The sequence below is a fragment of the Bradysia coprophila genome (assembly GCF_014529535.1).
Source record: "Bradysia coprophila strain Holo2 chromosome IV unlocalized genomic scaffold, BU_Bcop_v1 contig_106, whole genome shotgun sequence".
In the NCBI taxonomy this organism is placed as follows: Eukaryota; Metazoa; Arthropoda; class Insecta; order Diptera; family Sciaridae; genus Bradysia; species Bradysia coprophila.
This window is the reverse complement of record NW_023503372.1, coordinates 4,286,183-4,306,269: the sequence shown is the minus strand read 5'-3', so window position 1 is coordinate 4,306,269 and position 20,087 is coordinate 4,286,183. Positions and strand designations below refer to the sequence as shown.

The 20,087-nt window shown below is 35.6% G+C and overlaps 2 protein-coding genes across 2 annotated transcripts in view; one reads left to right on the top strand and one right to left on the bottom strand.

Moving 5' to 3' along the window:
* The window catches only part of LOC119071040 (somatostatin receptor type 2-like), a 48,122-nt gene that overhangs the window by 7,665 nt on the left and 20,370 nt on the right, over window positions 1-20,087 (top strand). The window lies entirely within an intron of this gene.
* On the bottom strand, window positions 8,556-10,430 carry LOC119070712 (uncharacterized protein YMR317W-like). Its single transcript, XM_037175165.1, has one exon. It carries the CDS (start codon window positions 10,428-10,430, stop codon window positions 8,556-8,558), a length of 1,875 nt encoding a protein of 624 aa, XP_037031060.1.

Here is a 20,087-nt window from a genome sequence, read left to right as displayed (position 1 = left end):
TTGCATTCACATATCGCACAAATCACATGTGTTAAATCATCAAACTAGCAGCTCTCACGTATCCAGCACATTTTTATCGAAGCCAGAAGAATGAAGGTGGAGTGGTACCTTTTAGAATTTGTTGTCATGAACCACTTCACTCACAATGAACGCCCGGGTCTTTTGTATCAGCTAACGATGTACAACATTTTATATTTCTTATTGTTTTTTGTGCTTCTTCAAACGATTCTCGAATAATTCTCTTTTTGTTCCGAAGAATGTTTTATTACGAAAATATCTCTTTCCGTACATAACATACCACTTGACAATGCCAGCAAAATTTCCGCCAGACGAGACATATTCATTTTCGATTTGAACATTTACGGGCCGTATGCTCCAGCTCACGTGAAATTCTTCTCGTAACATGAATGTCCAATTGTTGTATTTTGCATTCGAATGTTTTAACAATGAGTGTATCATGTTTATGTGAAAGCTATTCACTAAGTTATGCGCGAATATCGACGAAATGAGGTTGTGTAAAATGGAAAATAGAGCGTGATATGGTGGATTAGGACAATAGACAGTTTAAAAAATGTGAGGTGGAGTCAGTGGCAGAAAAATGTGCTCAATATTCAGTGAACATTGTTCGTAATAGTACTTTTAATTTAGGTTGAAAGGATAGGATTATTAGGTCTGAACGATTTAATTTGTTGAAAAAAATTGGTAGACTTAAAAAGTTGCAAAAGAATAAATCCCATAGATTTCTGCCGGGGGTTATAGCGCTATTTTCTCATGTACTTTTTATACACAGACAGCAACTGACACTGCAGAATGGGTGTATAAATTTAAGAAAGACTTAAATATGTATCCGATTTTGTTTTGGCGGTTCTACCATCCGGTAAATTAACACACAGGAAATATGGCAACAAACCCTTCAGCTTCGTCAAAAGAAATACAAATTTGATGAGATATTTTTCGGATTATGGTTTTCCAATAGTTATTTATGCAACACGAATCGTATGAAGGTATATTATCACACACGATGTGTTGTCAAATCTCGGCTTCGCCTCGGACTGTCATTCATTCAGTTATGCAATTCTGTGATGCAATGGACTGTTGCATACCATGTACGACACAAACCATATTGCCTGGACACTGTTGCAGTCCTGAAAGACTGTAGTACGATTCAAATGTTAACTGCAATAAAAACCATTAACATTCGTCATTCTGACTTAAGAGGCAGTTATCAAAATAAGAGAACTAGTATTAGCCTCGTACATGAACATAACAAGCGAATCATAAGAAAAATGTAATTGTGTTTTCTATGTAAAAAGGGGTTACATTTCTCTCATGATTCGCTTAACATGCACAGACATAAAGCTAAGACTAGCATCCTTATATTGAAAGTACTTTAGCTGCTGCTGAGGCTAGATACAGGTCAGGATTACATGAATCTTATTCTAAAAATTTTAACCTGACCTGACAGGTATAACTGACAATTTGTATGAAAATTTCAAGTCAACCTGAAACCTGACGGCTTTCAGAAATTCAGGATTTAGGCTCAGGTCAGATCACGTTTCTCCAAAAATCGAAAACTGACTGGACCTGAAGTTTCAGGTAATGAAGTTTTTTGACCTCGGTCGACCGATTCTGTGCTCTAGCCTATCGAGACGTAATGATTTTTGTCGGGGCAAAAAAGAGACATTTCCTTCTCCGAACTGTCACCTTTGGTTTGGTTTTCAAAATGGCATGGCTCTAATTGAGGTTTTTTGTTTCGTGTAGAAAAACGATTAATTACACCTCGCAAACATGAAAAACGTGATGTTCAACTCTCTTCGCTCTGGCCGCAAAACTTCGCTCTTGTTGAATAATGAGTAGGCAAGAAACAGTTCAATTTCGTCACAGAATTGCATAAAATTTCATTATTAACTGAACACTTTTTGTGTCGTCCTGATTCGAATTTCTTAATTATATTTTATGTGACTTGGCATCTAAAATTAATCAATGCAGATTAGATGGATATCGAAAAAGTTGTATATTAGTTTCAAGCATTTCAACAACAAAACAGCAACCGACTGATGCCTAATCTTCCTGCGTACGCACAAAATAGCATTTTCAAATGGATTAAATTCGGTTAGCGGGATCATTTGCTAATATATAAACGCTCACCGAAAATAAAAAGAACGGTAGCTCTGTGTGTACACACGGCTCATAATGTATTCAGACACATTGTGATATAATGAGACTTTGATTGCTGTTCAAGAGTTTATGCAAAGTTCAAATACCCAAAGCGTAAAACGAAAAAAAAGAACGCACAACAAAAATCACATTAAATTATCGTTTTGCCAGTTTGCCCAAATTGATTTGTTTGTGTTAAAATTTCATTAAAAAGTCATTAAGGACGCTGTGAATATGTAGCCGTCTGTAATGTAGGTGTTTTGTGGTGGTAATTATTCTACATCCAGTGATTCGTAGCTGAGATTGCCGAATTCGGAAAATTTTGTTGAAAAAAGAACAAACGATTTTCGTGTGTGCGGTGTGATTAATCTTTTTTTTTACACCCAAAAGGCCTTGAGAAAATGACCATTCAGGCGAGAAAATTTCTACTTTCTCAGCACTTTCATCGATGGGATAGAAAATAGAAATTTTCATATGTGTCAGGTGTGATTCCCCCACGAAACAAAAACATTCCAATATTTTTCAAAACTAAAACAAAGACACACCGGTGGAGAAAATGTCTATTTTCGCCCCTGTTGTTTTGACACGGTAGAAAAAAGACATTTTCGTCCCCGAACTGTCATAGACTAACAAAGCATAATTTTCTTATGTCCAACTCTGGAAGAAAATAACAGGTGCGATCTATCGTTTCTCTACATAAACAAAACAAATCAATTACATTTTTGACAACATAAACAAAGTGACAGTTGCAGTGAGTAAAGTCATACTTTCTACCCACGGATGTGAGGGGAGAAATAAGGTAAATCACACCTAGCACTATCGGAATGCGGTTTACATTCTGCGTGCATCGAAAACCGTACTTTTCATGTTTTAAGTTTTTATCTACCTAGGTGAACAAGTGCTATTATTTCGCCGTCGGTAGATAAAATAGCGTATTCACCTCTGTCCAAATGTTTATTTAGACACTTGGGGTTATAACATTCGCCTTCGGCTCATGCAATAACTCCCCAAGTGTCTAAATAAACATGTGGACAGAAGTGATTAATCTAATATAAGCACTTCTTTCGTGTGTTTATGGACCTCGCTTCGCTTTAAATCAACAAAATTCATATGAAAACTCTGCTTGTACTCTTTTATATACCTAGTTATCTAAATTACTATTATTCACCTCGGGGAAAAGCAGATATTTCCAATTCGAGGTATTTACGGCACTCGCTTTGTTCTGGGTCTTGTTGGAATATCCTATTGTAAACAAATAACTATTTTCGGCACAACAGCCTATTTCCGAGAAATTTTTCTCCAATTTTCGTGAATTTTCATTACGAAATTCTAGAACTTATTGGCAATCATGGAAGCTTTCATGAATACTCGGTACTCCTAAATCTCTCCACTGCATGTGTAACAACGAGTTTTCTCCTGCTTTGTAATTGAAAATAACGTCTCGTCTCAAATTCTGTTGTAGGTGTGAAGTATTACATGCAGAATGCAGATGCAATTTAAACAAAATCTATCTTTTCAATAGATCAAGCACATTTCTACTTCTTGGTACCAAATCTTTTACTTTATTAGTTTTGAAATACATTTTGTTATATTAAGAGAACCCTAAAGAAAGCCCATCGTTTATTCTTATCGTCGTTGTGGATAACATATGACGAGCCTATTGTTAATACTCGGTTAAAAAAAACCGGATCCTAGATATAACTCCTGTAGTTATTCATCAACGATCAAGTGTGCTATATGAATGAACCGAAACGAAGTGCACACGGGCGTGATTTATGTAAAAGAAGAGAAAATAAAGTTATTGTTAGCTAACAGTTCGGGGGCAACATACCCAATTAAGATCGTTTCAATGTAGATTAGTACAATTCCTAAAACCTATAATTACTTAAGAAGTGGATTGTCAATTCTCCAAAAGAAGTTGTAGTTTCGAATGGTGATCAGAACTTTTTTCGAATATTCTTTGATAATATGTCCATTAAAGAATTGCTCATGTATTTTTTGCATGAACGCGAAAAGCTGTAAGGTCACCTGTTGTTTTCTTTTACATCGAATTATCCCATCAAACTTTAATAATTTCATTAATTTCGAACTTGAGGGACCGACTTAATTATTTTAATTACTATCGAGAGACAAAAACGAACAAAAAGGTCCGTGGTCGTTTTCTGGAGTTGGAGAACAGATTACCAAATTCATCTTGTACACCCATCCCGTACATAAAACCACAATTTTCTAAAACAATTTCAATGTTTGTTTCGAAATCCAACATTTTCCATACCTTGGAGAACAACAAAAGTATTTTAGTGTTATGAGCTCAATGGCTGTTTGGAAAGATCAAAGAACTAATTCCAGCGATGATTAAAAAAGTTTTATATGCAGAACTCAATGTACATGCCAGAAGTTAAGTACCTCTAATACTTCACCTGCAAATAAACGTAAATACTCTCAGTTGCAATTCACACAACCATTCACTGCATTTCGTCGCTTTATTATGCTATGTAAGTATCATAGAAACAAATTTTCTCTGTACTTTGTATGGGAATTAACAACAAAATAACATTGTATGCCAAACACTGTATTGCATTATCCAATGATGCAACTTCAGTTTTAGGTGTATATAATGCTGGTCTGTTAAACAACTTCGTAGAGCAGCTTACATTTCTATGCGAATAATAGCTTTGAGTGTAACGAATATTTTTGGTTCTATCTGACAGGTTTTCTCTATAGCGTTGTTTGTCTGTGGGGTTAGTACGGGAAATAATTGAAAAACTAATCTTCTCATTGATTTAATGCTATATTTCGGGCAGGAATTAGGCGCATCATCAGGCTGCCGTTAGGTTTTCGGTTCACGCTATTATTTTTCAAGCCATTACCAATTTACATTCTATATGCGTTTTTCCACACCGAGCGACTATACCATAATTTTCCTATCAGTCTGCAAACACGATAGCAATATTTTGAATTACTGTGATGGACAAAACTTGCTGTATTTTACATTGTATTCCAATTTCTACCACAGGCAAATAACAGAAAACGCAGCATAATTGTTGATACCAGGAAAATTACTTGAGTGTTTTCAGCTTCAAAAGTTTACGTTGTTTGACTGCAAAGCAGAAAGTTTTCTATCATCAGGTAAAGTGTATCTTATCTTCTCTATCTCGTTATTGCTTTTGTTGAAAGAGGATGTCTTCCTCCAAGAGATTCTCAGTACAAAACAAATTCAATAAAATTAGTAATATAAGCTCAGCTTTTATGCATTGCCTGCATGGAGCAAGTCAATTTTGTGCATCGAAATCGATTGCGATGAAATCAATATATGTATCACAATTCACAATACATCGGTATATGTCTTCCTGTGATGAAAGGAAAGATAACATTCGCTTAACAACAATGTATAGGCAAAAACTAATCAACAATGAAATTTTTAATTATTTTTAAAGCTTCGTTCTTTGTGGAACGAGCTATCCTTGTTGAGAATAGAGGATAGAACCAGATTGATGATTAATCAAATTATAATTTAGCGTATCATTTACGAAACCGATATTCAATATGCTAAACCGTAGCCCAAAGCAGCAATCGATATTAGTATAGCACAGCTGGGGTGTGGGAGGATCGATTTCGACAATTTGAAAATCAAAATCCATTTCCTATATTGCAGTTGGAAACGATGAATTTTTCTGCATTTTTGGTTTCTTATTTCCGATTCCGTTTGAATAATGAATATCCCAGGGTGTTTAAATTGTTTTTTCCGTGTATTTTAAACGTTGAAGGGTACAGCTTGTCAATACACCTACAGACTCTGAAAGAAACATGTACACCTCGCAAGGATCGGACTGGCTACACTGGGAATTTGGCGTTTGGACCTCAGTTTTTGGGCCTTTTTCAAGTTTTACTTTGTACTAAATTTCCCGAAGTACCTTTTAGTAGCCAGTCCGGTCCTTACCTCCTACTCTAGGCATCTAGCAAATCTAAAATATGAAAAAAATGCAATGTTGCAGGCTGATAGTTTACATTTTTGTCGTCGTTGTACATAGCAAATGATCGAACATTATAAGTAAAACACTACTGTATTGCACATGCAAAAATCCCACTTACGTATCTAAGTTGTTCTTCTTGGTTTCTCTCATTTGCCATTGAAATGGCTTTCGAATTGGGAAAAATCAGAGAAAGAACAGCCACGAATTTTACGTGGGCAACGCTGTGTTGAAATTTTTTAATTGTTGAAATCGTCAAAATAACAACAAATGTAGGAACTGTTGCAACATCACTAAACCAGCTCCTGTTTTGAAAAAAAAAGTACGAAAAGCCCTAGTGCGGAAACGACAAATAGAACATCAGCTTCGAAGCTTCTTGGTACATTCTCACCTGGTATTTTAAGGGTGTTTAAATGCAGTCGTTTCTAATCCAGTCACATAGAAGATGAGAGACGAAAGTTTCTTTAAAATATTTCTCTATTAATTCATTAGTTATTCCTGCGGAAAAACCGACAAGCAGAAACTTTCAAGTCTAAAGTGGTTGGTGCTTCAAAGTTTATTCCGTGTGTTACAAAATGTTTTTAGCATGAAAAAAAATTTGAAAATAGCGAACTTGAAGCCGTATAAGAAATTCACGGTAATATTGCCACATACTCTGTTCGTGTGTATCATCTGCTGTTTTCGAATCGTTGCAATCATCTCGCATATTTATTACTATCTGACTTAAAAGTTTAAAAGTGGTATCTTTTCCGTGCAGAAATAAGGCAATTAGGTAATGTGAGTAAATTGACTCCATTAAGACAATGAATTAATATTTGTTCATCTCTACATAAAACGTTTAAATTTGTGTCTTTGAGTGAGTGATACATCGTAGAATGGAATTTAAAAAAAGAAACTACGTCGCTCACCTTTCTACTTATTTATCATTTCCATTTGACCTACTTCATTTTACTGCCTCCCTCTCTCTCTTTTATTACCACAAAATTGCGGCGTTGCCTTTCTAACTTTATTTTCAATGAGAAATTTTTTATAAAATCCTTTCCTATTTACTCTACGGTTCACTTACCATAAAAAATGTCATACGTGACAGTTTTCCGTTTTTTTAAACGATGGTAACTCAACAGCAACGTTAAAAGAGCGATTTTATAATCATTCTTACTTCTGACTTTCATCTATTGATTCGACACCACTCGACATAGTTCGATCAATGTTATCAAACGATGTTCCTATTCAGATAGTGTAATTAGCTCGAAATTGTAATTGTTAGATGTGTTGTTCTAATATAGTCCGGTGCGGTTGAACAGACTTTAATCAAACCCGTGAATGAACATGCTTGGAACCCTGAACAAAATCTTTAGATTTTCAACCGCACCATTTAGTGGAGAACTGATTTACGTGGCAGTCGGTAGTGGCTCCAATTATGATAGAAATGGTGTACAAAACATTGGTTCCATAGGTGCAAGGAAAGTCAGTGGAGACTCGTTGAAGTTCAGAAGATTTTCCGAATGTCTGCTATAACCATGAGCGCTCGTAACTGTTGAAAGTTGATAACATTTTGTTGAAAATTTTCATGCAAAGTACTGTAGAATCGGATGCAATCTTTGATCACAGATCGTTTTCGAAAATTCCTTTTTTTGTGATTTGGAGATTTTTGGAGAAGATGTGGTCCTTAATTTGCAGGAGAAATTAGAAAATGTATTTCGACCTTCCAAAAATCGCCATTTCTGAACTTCAATGAATCTTCAACACCTTCCCTTGCATCCATGGAACCAATTTTCTATACCATAGATATCAGAATCGCAACCACTACCGATTACAACTCAAAACAGTTCTGAGCCACCTATAGCCATAGGAGCCGGGGATTCCGCTGCACCAAATGGCACGGAATCCAAATGTTTCCACATGTTTCATTAAAATCCATTCAATCACACCGTGTAACCACTTCTTTTGAAAGTATACTCCGGATTTTATTTGAAATGAAAGCCAAACAAAAAAAAAATTCAACTACATTCAGACCGACCAAAACTTTTCCAGCTAATTCAATTAAAAAAGATTTTTAAGCTTCCCGATTTGCAATAAAATATTGTTTGCATTGTGCATTACTCTTCATTAAAAAACTTTGTAGTTCATTTTTTCCCAATTAATTCATTTAATTTTCCGCTGACTATGGAAAAGTTAAGTGAAAAAGATGTTTTTACTGAATAACACGTTCTCATCACTCGGTTTATGCAATTAATTTTATGCAAACAACTGCGTTCCCGTTAGCTCGATATGAATTCCATTTCAATAACTTTTATTTTAAGAATCATTGTGTGATGGTTGAGTATTGATTGCGTACTTTATTTTCAGCGGAATATTTTTTTTATCATAATAATTAGCACTTCAAATAGATTCAATAAGCTCGGATACACAAAAATCTGAAAAAAATCACAAAAATACCTCACACGACCACAATGCGAGCGTGCACAATGTTTTTTTTACTCGTTTAACCACTTTTAGCAACGCCTTTTGCTTGGCTTTTTGTTTCTTCTGGGTGACGCCGGTCGATGGGACTGCTGACGATTGATTTGACAATGATGTTGGGTGAACCAATGTTGTTGAAGATTGATCTGGTGATGTCTCATTCGCAATTTTGACTGCGGCTAAAGCTAATAATCGGTCTAGCGTTGCGGCCAACACTTGATCTAGTGGTGCATCTTCTGATTCTTGCGATGCAGCTAAAGCTGCCAAACGATCTAGTGTTTCAGGTAACAAATGATCTGCCGATGTTTTTTTCGATTGGTCTGGCGAAGTAGCTAGACTTTCCGATGTAACTGGCGATGGATTTGCTGATACAACTGATAATGGATCTGCAAATGAGGATGGCATTTCAAGCACTTCCTCACACTTATTGTCCACTGCTTTGCTTTCCATTAACACCAATGATGCAGTCAACAATGAATCCAGCAATGCCTCTTTCGATGGATCTGGTGGTGAAGCTGTCGATGGATTTTCCGATGTAATTGGCGATGATCCAAGTAAAGATAGAAAATCATTCAATTCCTCAAGTTCATTATCCACATTATCCATTACTTTACTCTCCTTTGTCAATAACGATTCCATTAGCGTTGCAGCTAACAATTGATCTGGCGATGCTTTTTTTGCTTGATAAGACGAAGCAGCTACCGATGGGTTTTCAAACGAAACTGGCGTTTTCATTTCCGACGTATCTGACACCGAATTTGCCACTGAAGATAGAATTTCATGCAATTCCACACTTTGATTATCCACGTTATCCATTGCTTTGCTTTCTATTCTTAATAACGATTGGATGAGCGTTGCAACTAACGATTGAACTGGCGATGCTTTATTTGATTGATCTGGCGAAGCAGCTAGAGGTGGAACTTCAATCACTTTCTCACAGCAATTGTCCGTTACATCGCTTTCATCGACTACCGATGCATCTGTTGATTGAACTGGTGATGCTTTATTTGATTGATCTGACGAAGCAGCTAGAGATGGAACTTCAATCACCTTCTCACAGCAGTTGACCGGTGCATCGATTTCCTTGACTTCCGAAGCATCTGTTGATTCAACTAAAGATGCTTTATTTGATGGATCTGACGAAGCAGCTAGAGATGGAACTTCAATCACCTTCTCACAGCAGTTGACATCGCTTTCCTTGACTGCCGAAGCATCTGTGGATTGAACTGAAGATGGTTTATTTGATTGATCTGGAGAAGCAGCTAGATTTGGAACTTCAATCACTTTCTCACAGCAGTTGACTGTTACATCGCTTTCCTTGACTACCGATGCATCTGTTGATTGAACTGGTGATGCTTTATTTGATTGATCTGACGAAGCAGGTAGAGATGGAACTTCAATCACCTTCTCACAGCAATTGACCGTTACATCGCTTTCATTGACTACCGAAGCATCTGTTGATTGAACTGAAGATGCTTCATTTGATTGATATGGCGAAGCAGCTAGAAATGGAACTTCAATCACTTTCTCACAGCAATTGTCCGTTACATCGCCTTCATTGACTACCGATGCATCTGTTGATTGAACTGGTGATGCTTTATTTGGTTGATCTGGCGAAGCAGCTGGAGATGGAACTTCAATCAATTTCTCACAGTAATTGACCGTTACATCGCTTTCCATGATTATCGATGCATCTGCTGATTGATCTGGCGAATCAGTTGGAGTTATATTTACCGATGTTGTAACTGGCGATGGATTTGCCGATACAACTGAAGGTGAAATTCCATCTTGATTTCCAAACACTTCCCTAGACTGATTGTCCACTACTTTGCTTTCCATTATTACTATAATAAATGAAAGTAGTTATTTGCCTGAATGCTGAATTACCACTGAACCTAACGCAACTGAAATCGATACGATTTTAAACTTGCCTCTATCGCTCTTTCTTCTCTTGTGAAGTGTGGAATAAGCAACAATCCAATCTATTTATTGGACCACCATTATTGTAACGTGAATATGTATGGCATGTTGCTTTTTAGCAATCAGTGATGCCCGCACTAAAATATTGTTTTTATCATTCAATCTATGCAATCACGTCAAAACTTCATGACTTTAAAGTTACAGACCATATATTTGGCCATTGCAGAGTAAAGTTAACAAGGCAGGAGTGGACATTTGACAAGGGACCTGAATAATCTAGTAGCCCTATATTTTTTGCGAATAAAATTTTTCAATTTATGTCAGTGTTCATTTGAGTTCATTTTCATACAGTGTATTAGGTCTCTTATTTGACGTTTCGAAAATGAACCGCTCCTGCCTGGTTTATTTTACTCTGCCGTGATTTGGCGGTTGGGACAGTCCGAAAACAGTGGTCTTGTCAATCTTTGTTTCTATTCCCGTTATTCATGAAAATCAATTCAACCTCCCTGTCCCTTCCAGGATCCTATCTAATATAAAAGGTCCTATCTTTGATACGTCGAGTGATCGAATGACCACCTCGCTCTGCATCGCAAAAAGCGGTACTTTACTCATACACAGATGATTTGAAGACCTGTTTCCTATCTGAGGCCACAGCTGGAATTGTGATCTTTTCTGATTCCCATCTTTGTCAGATGCTTGTCCTTCTATCACCCAAGGACCAAAGGTTTCGCTTTTCGTTTTGTTTCTATAATGATTTGATTTCTTCGTTCAGAGATCTCACTAACAGCCTTTTACGGCCAATAACAAGTGCAGTCTGGAACACCGGCTTAACATGACTTCTGAACCACGCCTCAAATTATGCAAATACTCTCCGAGGAAAGTTAGGTGCCTTATTGATATCTCGCCAAAATGTAGACTAGACATATGCACCTACATTACAAGGCTGTATACTTTGGGTAGGTCACGCAGATGCAGATACGCGGGTTACACACCACGTTTCATACAAACAATTCACCACGCCATACAAATTCAATTTTGGTGAATTTGTTTGTATGGAAAAGGTGTGTTCCCGCGTATCTAATAAAATGGCGATCTGCGTGACCTCCCCAAAGTATACAGCCTTGCCTACATTAATCGTATTTCGGCTACGTCTACGAGTCATTCAGTGTGTACATCGTTGCAGACAGAAAACACACTGCAACTACCCAAATTATGCTTAGTTTAGTTTCTCACATCATAGGTGAAATAGTGTTACTTCGCATTATAATTCCGACGGCTTACTGTCGTACGAGACTAACAAGACCAAACTTATAATGTGGGTGACGATAACTACTCATATAACGCACTAAAAATTGATGAAACAGGCTACTGGTCACATACATAGATTGATATCTCAACGTTTAAAGAACATCATTCAAATTCTTATAACCAATGAAATGTTTGAATAAACAGAGAATTGTTTGATCAGTATCCAAATGGAAAAAAATTGCTGAATTCGATGAACATGTGAACAGCAATGTCAGACTGAATGTTAGCGAATTGAATTAATTCCGAATGAATTTTTTGTTAATCAAGCAATTTTAATATCTGATTACTTTCAGTGAAGAGAGAGAGCTATCAATCATCTAATAACATCGAAGTTATACAAATTTCGTGCACATAATAAGCTGGTATAATAACACACGGGGGTATGATCTTTTCATTACATTTACCGGTGGTTATATTGCCGAAAGAGGAAAATCATTTTTTTCTAAATTATTTCCGTCGTTGCGGAATACTTCCTTTCCTTTTCACATTTTATTCTAAAAAGCGAAATTACTAAATTAAATTTTCAGTCAAATGTTTTCTATCAAATAGAAGGTAATATTTGCCATATTACAAGCAGCATACATTTCGAAAATAAATTATTCAGTCGGAAAAGCTTTTCACGTGGCATATTCATTTCAAAAAAAAGACTTCAAAAGAGTCGGAAACAAACAAAATGAATCCCATCGCTTTTGAATGATTTGCGTACATTTAATAATACGCTCACAAATTGGATATAATACAAAATACCTAACAGTTTTTCCAGAGTGCATAATAGCAAAGTGAGGTATAATAATGTCATAATAGTCACCATAGTACTTACCCCAAGGATTTAATTCGGAATAATGTTTGTGTTTTTATAACACGCTGAATAGTATATTGTGCCCTGCGTTGCACAAAGTCATCTTTTGTAAAATTTGTCCAAAGTTTTCCATATGAGCAGAGCGAGGAATAGTGCTGCAGAAATCAGTATGAGCAACATACAATATATATATACAAGACAATATAAGCAACTCATAATGCCCAAAAACTGCAAACTTTATATGCCTCTGTTCAAGGCAGCTCTCTAGCAATATTACACCGATTGTTTCAAAATTTGGAGGCCTAAAATCACTCAGTGTACTACCGTGTTAGCAACAGGATTTTATCTACTGTAATGTCAAAATTATCTCAAATTAAGACGATTTTAGTCAATAGAATCAATACGTAAATATTAGATTTGCGCACGGACCTGTCAATTTACGCACTCATAATTGTGTAGCGTAGCACATATTACAACGGATCTGTCAGTGTGTAAATTGACTTCATTTAGATAATGAAACAGGGGTACTAATTATGAGTATTTTGACATTACAGTAGATAAATAACCATTATGCAATGCGGTGAGCGAATTCGTTTTTATGTTTTGTTAATATCCGCTGGTATTTTATCGCACTGGATGTCTTGTCAACCTCGGCTTCGCCTCTGGCCGGGTTGACAATCCACATCTTGCCGCTTTGTTATCAATCTGTCCTATTGTAGTTGTCGATGGCAACAACGAGTTTTATGAACTGTGAAACATCAGAATCAGATGTCGGTATGAGGTTACAGTAAATAGTCGAGTTAAACAAATTACACACAAAAAAACGGAGATGAAAAACTAAATCGATACCGAAAAATGTATCTGTTTGCATTTCAAGGTTCATTAACTTGAAAATTCGTCCCTATCACCATACTTTCAGACAGTCAAAGTCTACTTGTTTTCGTCTGTACAAAGTTGAGTCACAATGAATTATATTTATTATCCACACAGATGAGCTTTAACCCAAAAATGTCAGAGAAAACTTTTGACAAAGATATTGCTTGTGCCGTCGACTCCAATAATATTTAAAGTTTTTTTTAGTAAATAAAAACAAATTATTACAATTCAGGATTCATTCATGATTTTGACATAAGATGGAAATAGATGGCGACGGAGAAACGGAAAAGATGAAAACTGCTATCTGTTATCGGCAAAAGCCCTAAAAATTAGTGTTGATCTACGTTTTACTTGCGCTTAAATAGTGAAATAATGTGTTGAAACAATTGAAGTAAAACTTTTCTTATCAAACTTTTCTCGATACCTTGAACAAAATAAGTAGCAGACTCTGTCATTAAAACATTGAATCATTATAAAAAAGAAATTTTTCCCTCCAAGAAAGGTGTGGCACAAGTGGCAGACGATTGAGTCTTCAATTGTTCTTGAAAGTGGTGAGGTTTTCTCAACATCTGTTACTTGTGACGCAATTTATTTCCTCTGAGGACTTCTGGATGATTTCATTTCGTTTTGGAAGATCACGATTCTGTAAACAAATTTTTTTTTGGTGGACCCAGCAGAGTGATTGAACCCTAGGAACAAACCCACCACAAAATCAATAATACAAAAAATCCAGAAAAATACCTCAAAAATACCTAAAAATCACTGAAAATCCTTAAGTTCTCGCTCTTTAGTAACGAACCAACCTGCCAACACCTCGATAATCCCAAAAGTTCAGAAAAAATCGGAAAAAACCACTCTCAAAATTTTAGGTCTTTCTCAGTTGACCTCATATACAATGAAAGTAGAGAACAGGTACGGTCGATCGCCGAATTCATCTTAAACGCACTCACATTTTATGTCAAAATAATATGAAAATGAGTGCGTTTAAGTACGAAAATCAAATTTTTATGTCCTCCGGGCCGACAATAGACCATACCTGTTTTACACTTTCATTGCTCATATATACACTTCATACAAATGATCCAACAGATCCAACTTTTTCTTGACGTGTTTGACACTATTTCGGCCAGCAATGATAATGAGCTACACTCGCGGAATTTTGGAAACCGACACATTTTTTTTATTTCGTCGTTTAGTGGTTTTTTGTGAATTAAGAAGTAAAACACAGAAACAGAAAATGTGTCGGTTTTCCTTGGGCAAGTTTGTTTCTTTCAACAAATTGACAAGTGGGACGAAATTCCACCTTTTAACCTTGAAATCTTTGTGCAACAACTTTTTCAGGAAAAGTAATTCTTCTATCCGAATGTGCAATAACATTTTTTGATCGTCTCCCACGCCTCCCCCTCGCTGTGGTAAGCTGTGAGAATTTCAACGCATATCGAAATCGAAAAAACGTGTATTCTCAGTGAATACAGACCGTAATGCTGCTGGTGCTGTTAATTAAATTTACAATCGCCACAACGTAGTATATATAGGTACATCTACCCACATTTTAACAAATAATCAAATCGTAATAATGAAACAAAAGCAAATTGTAATGAAATCCGTAGAATTTAAATTAGCTACTTAATAATCAATATTTGAATGGTGCGTTCATATGGAGCACCTTTTCTGGTTTTTCATTTTTATTTTTATTCCACCATCGCTCTGGTTAAAAAATTTCCCTTCTACTGTTCTGTATAAATGTGTATTCTGCCAAGTGCTCAGTTGGAATTATTTCATTTATTTAACTGATCGTCAAATTAAGTGTTAATTTGAATGGAAACCTCTACAGAACTGAATAAAAGTTCAACGAAGTATATTATTAACAATGGAAGCGTGTCAAAAAGCATAAGCATGAACAACGCCATATATATTACAAATGAACTCACAGCTAATGAAGGAAGTTATTTCATTCCATTTTCGAATTGTATTTTAAATTGTATACGGGGTTCGTATAACATTTATGAAATCTCAAGACGTATTTGTAAAATGGGGAAATGAGCGGAAAATCAATTTTCGAGTGTTTTTCTTATAATTTTTCTTATTATTTTTTTGCCGTTCAACTGTTGTTTTCATTGTGTAACCTTCGGCGAAGAAATTCTTTTTTTTTTATCTTAGACGAATCGGTTGTGCTTGATTTATATTATGAAGTAGCGAATTTCATCCGTTGTAAGCATTTTTGTTGTCTGTTTTTGATAAGGTATACTCGTTGAGGTTCAATTCGATGCCAAAAATATGAGATAAAATTAAATGAAAAAGTAGAGCACTGTCTCTTACAGGCCCGGACTGGTCCCATGGTCGGCGATTCACGGGCTGTTAACGGCTTTGTCATCTGTTGCAGACAGTGCCGACAAACAAGAAAACCCCTATAGCTAACATAGGTATTTTATAAGAAACATTCATGCTTAAACAAAGGAAGTAAAAGATTTAACAACCAAAAGAAGTACTAGCTTCAATATAATAGATGCTTGCCGTCTGAAACAAATCATATTCTCAATTTTTTTTAGGTTTTTGTGTGTAATTTCAATGAATCTTAGAGGGTTGTCGAAAACTAGTAAAGCTAGGGAACAGGTCATCTTACGACGTTGGCAGTTGATCTTACTTTAGTATGATATGAATTAGTTTCAGTTGAACCATAGCACTGCTCCAGCGTTCTGGACCACGGTCCGATTGGCCCTCGAGAAGACATGACATGACATGAAGACATGTTGGAATGTCTCGTGTGTGTATAAAGAGATTGATACATTTGCATGACTTAAATTCGACTTATTCCTAGCTTTGAAGAAAGTAGGATAACCGAAAAAAGCTTTTCGTGCCGCCTAAGAAACCTAAGGGATTAATATATCATTTACTGTTTTTAAAGATTCAATAGTCGAATGAATTAACCTTGAAACTGATTAAGTTGATGTATATTCTACGTAACTGCTTCTATCTTCAGAATATTTTTCGATAAAATTTTCCATACCGAATCGGATAACAAGTCAAGGGTATTTATGCAATTTACATTTTCTGATGTTTCTTTTTATTCGTGTGTCAATACATGAAAAGGTTTACTGAGAGGAAAAACAAGAACTCTTTTTTATGAACACTGAACCATTTCGGTTGAATCTTTCACTTGTTATTGTCGAATTGATAAAAATCGGAGCTGAAAATACCAAAAGCTGTACAAATCACTATTCATGCATACGTTTTCCTATGCACAGAAAATAATAAGAAAACAGATTTCCTCTCTACTTATTCAAGACATTTTTTCTTCTTTTTTATGGTTGCCCATTAGTTGAGTCCATCAAGACTTTGCAAATACACATTATTATGCAACTCGAACTGAAGTATACGAAAATTTTGGAGAAAACTCGATTCTTACAATTTTACAAATCTGCTTACGAAAAATTTTTAGTCGGTTTTTTGTTTCCTATATTGTACGGTTGCTTAATACCAGGGCCCATTTTCAAGAGTGTTTTTTTTTTTAATTTGAAGAATTTATGTGATTTTCCAGAGCTTTTATAGATATTTATGCTGGTATATGCTACTAGAACTTCAAACGGTATCTCGGTTCCAGATAGAGTAACAAGTTCAAAACGAAGTTAAATTTTCGTTTCTTGAATTTTAAGTTAATCAAACTGCATCAATATTTTTTGATCGAATTTTTTCTGCACTCTCAATTTTTCGAGTAGCGGGACTCAACACTTGAAAGCCACATTCATCGTTACACCACCCATACCCATGCATGTTTCTTGTTATTAGAAAGCCAAGACCAGTAGCAATTATGGAAACCGTTTTTGTTTTTGTGGCTTACGGATGCACAGGAATCGTCAGAAGCTCGCCGAAATAATCAAAATTTTAACCATACTTTCAACTGCTCTTAACTCATCAGGGCGGTGTTCTATCCCCTATGATCGACTATTTGTCCATATGCCCATATAGCTGTCATGTAGCCGGAGCAATTTCCATTAGAAAAGTGCAGGTGTTCAGTTTTTGATCACCCTTTGCTAGCCACACAAGCATCGAAGAATTTTCAAAAAAATATTTTTGGCTTCTAGGGAACAATACCTATCTAGACACACATAAAAAGTCCACTTTAAAATGTGTCCGATTTCGACGGAGGTCATTTTTCAAAAGAATCCATCTCAAGAATTTCGAGAGTTTAAATTTAAAGAATTTTGACAATTTCAAGAATTTTGAGAACTTCACAAATTTAAAAAATTTGAAGAATTTTTAGAATTTGAATTCTTGAAACTCTCAATTCGAGAATTTTCACGAATTTCAAGAATTTTCACAAAGAGTTTGAACATGAGAATTTTCAATAATTATGAGATTTTTCAACTATCAATTTCCACGAAAATAGGCCCTGCTTAATACCGTTACATGTCTGGTTTGTAGAACTCGAACTGCTTCACAAAATTAAATTATTTATTCAAGTCGATGCCAGAGAATGTTTTTTTTTACTTATTTATTTATCTATCTACTGTTTTGTTTTGTTCACATAAAAATACACACAAAATAGCATAGCGCAGCGAAATATATCCCCGAACGAAAAAAAAAACAACATATTACAAACAGCAACATAGACCAAGATAAATAATATATAAATGTTAAGCGAACATTCCAGATATGAATGTAATGCATGTAATTATACCATTTTTGAATTCTAATTTGTTAACTTCTGATAAAACTAAGCTGCAAAGCTTATTTGCAAAGCATTCCTAAGTACGTTTACACACGGTGTACACACATATACTATCTCTCTCTCTCCGGTTCTATTTGCTTCGATGAAATATTCGTATTTGGAAATCAACAACATGAATTTATAATACGCCAGACATTGCGTTACAATATTGTACAGATACATATTTGAATGCGAATGTACACCCGAATTAATATTTATCTATTTACTCCTTGTTTTATTTATTATAATTGCGTTAAGTCAAATGAACGAATAATTTGTATGTTTAAATTTGATTTAAAGCTTCAAATACAATACAAACGCTAATGACGTCTATTTTTGGCTGTTTCGAAATTGATATGGCATCGAATTGCCAGTGCGACTAAATGCGTTATGCCGTTTGAACGGTTGCCCCAATTTCGTTGTCAAAGTGACGACAAAATAATAATCTCGTTGTTTTGTTATTAAAGGATTTTACTGTAGGTCAGACTGTAGATCGTTTACAAACATTGACGAGTATACTACTACTACCTTTAGATAATAAGAATTTTTGTACAAAATCTATTACTTCGTTTGTTTTGACTTTCTTTTGATATATTTGAGAGAATGTTTGCCAGATTATTGCTTACATTTTGGTCGACGCACGGTTTACTGGAATGGTGCCTCAAATGTACATTCGACCTGTTCATTCTTTTACCAAAACATCAAGATTGCGTAGACATTGAGTACTAGTCAGATTTTGGTTTTCTAATTACTCGATCCTAATACAACAGTATAAGCCATTCTCACCCTAGGGGAATCAAAAGTATATGCCATAGAACGGGTTGCTCGCTCAGTGCTTACGTACTAGCCTTCCACCAAACTGATCCAGGTTCGATTCCCTTGTCAGACAATTCCACATGTAAGTTTTCTAGCGACTATATCGCATTGGAACGTACTAAAGTTCACTGTTAAACTAAATAATTTGGGTAGTTGCAGTATGTTGGGTGCAACGATGTACAGGCTGAACGACTCGTATGACGTAACCCAAATACGATTTGTCTGCATAATATATCTAGCCTACATTTAGGCATGATACCATTTAAGCACCTAACTTTCCTCAAAGAGTCTTTGCATACGAGGCGTGGTTCGGAAGTAACGTAAAGCCGGTGGTACAGAGTGAACTTAGTATTTGCCGTTGCAGGCTAACAGTGAGGTCTCCAAACAAAGCAAACAAAAATTTATCGAGCTTCAGTATTGTACGGTACAATATGTACCACAATGTAATATGAAAGAAAATTGTAAATTGTAAGTATTTTGTGTCAACAATGAGATGGAAGAGCGTAACGTATGGAACGTATTAACATTTTCACAAAACGCCCACGTTGAAAACATTTTGCTCACCTGGTGGAAAATATAAATTCGAACTCTCTCAAATGCTGAAATTTTCTATTTGTCATTCGTCCTTCAGGTAAACAAGTAACTAGGAAGGTACTACCAGTATAAATGTAAATGGCTTAGATTGAGTGATTAGGATACATAATATTCGGGAGAAAATCTGGGCCACTTTTCTCTCATGCCACTGTCACCTATGATACTTCTGGTCAATTTATTATCACAGCATTTCCTTCCACATGAAAACCTTTTTGGTAGTGCAAAGCTGAGTGACCGTATACGGGTATTGGGTTCGATACATACATATAGTGACATAAGCTCTAACTTAATTTGACGTTTCTTTCGAAATTGATGGCTAATGTTCACATATAGTTTCACCTGGACCAATATAACTCCATGATTATGTTTCAAATTCGCTTTCACAATGCTTTCGATGAGTTAATTTAATATTATTGGGAAACACACAGCATGTTCGTTTGAACTTTTAATTGTACTTTTGTTTCAACATTTTGTG

Excerpts from the sequence above, each read along its gene's own strand:
- LOC119070712 (XM_037175165.1), bottom strand. The coding sequence starts at position 10,430 with ATGGAAAGCAAAGTAGTGGACAATCAGTCTAGGGAAGTGTTTGGAAAT.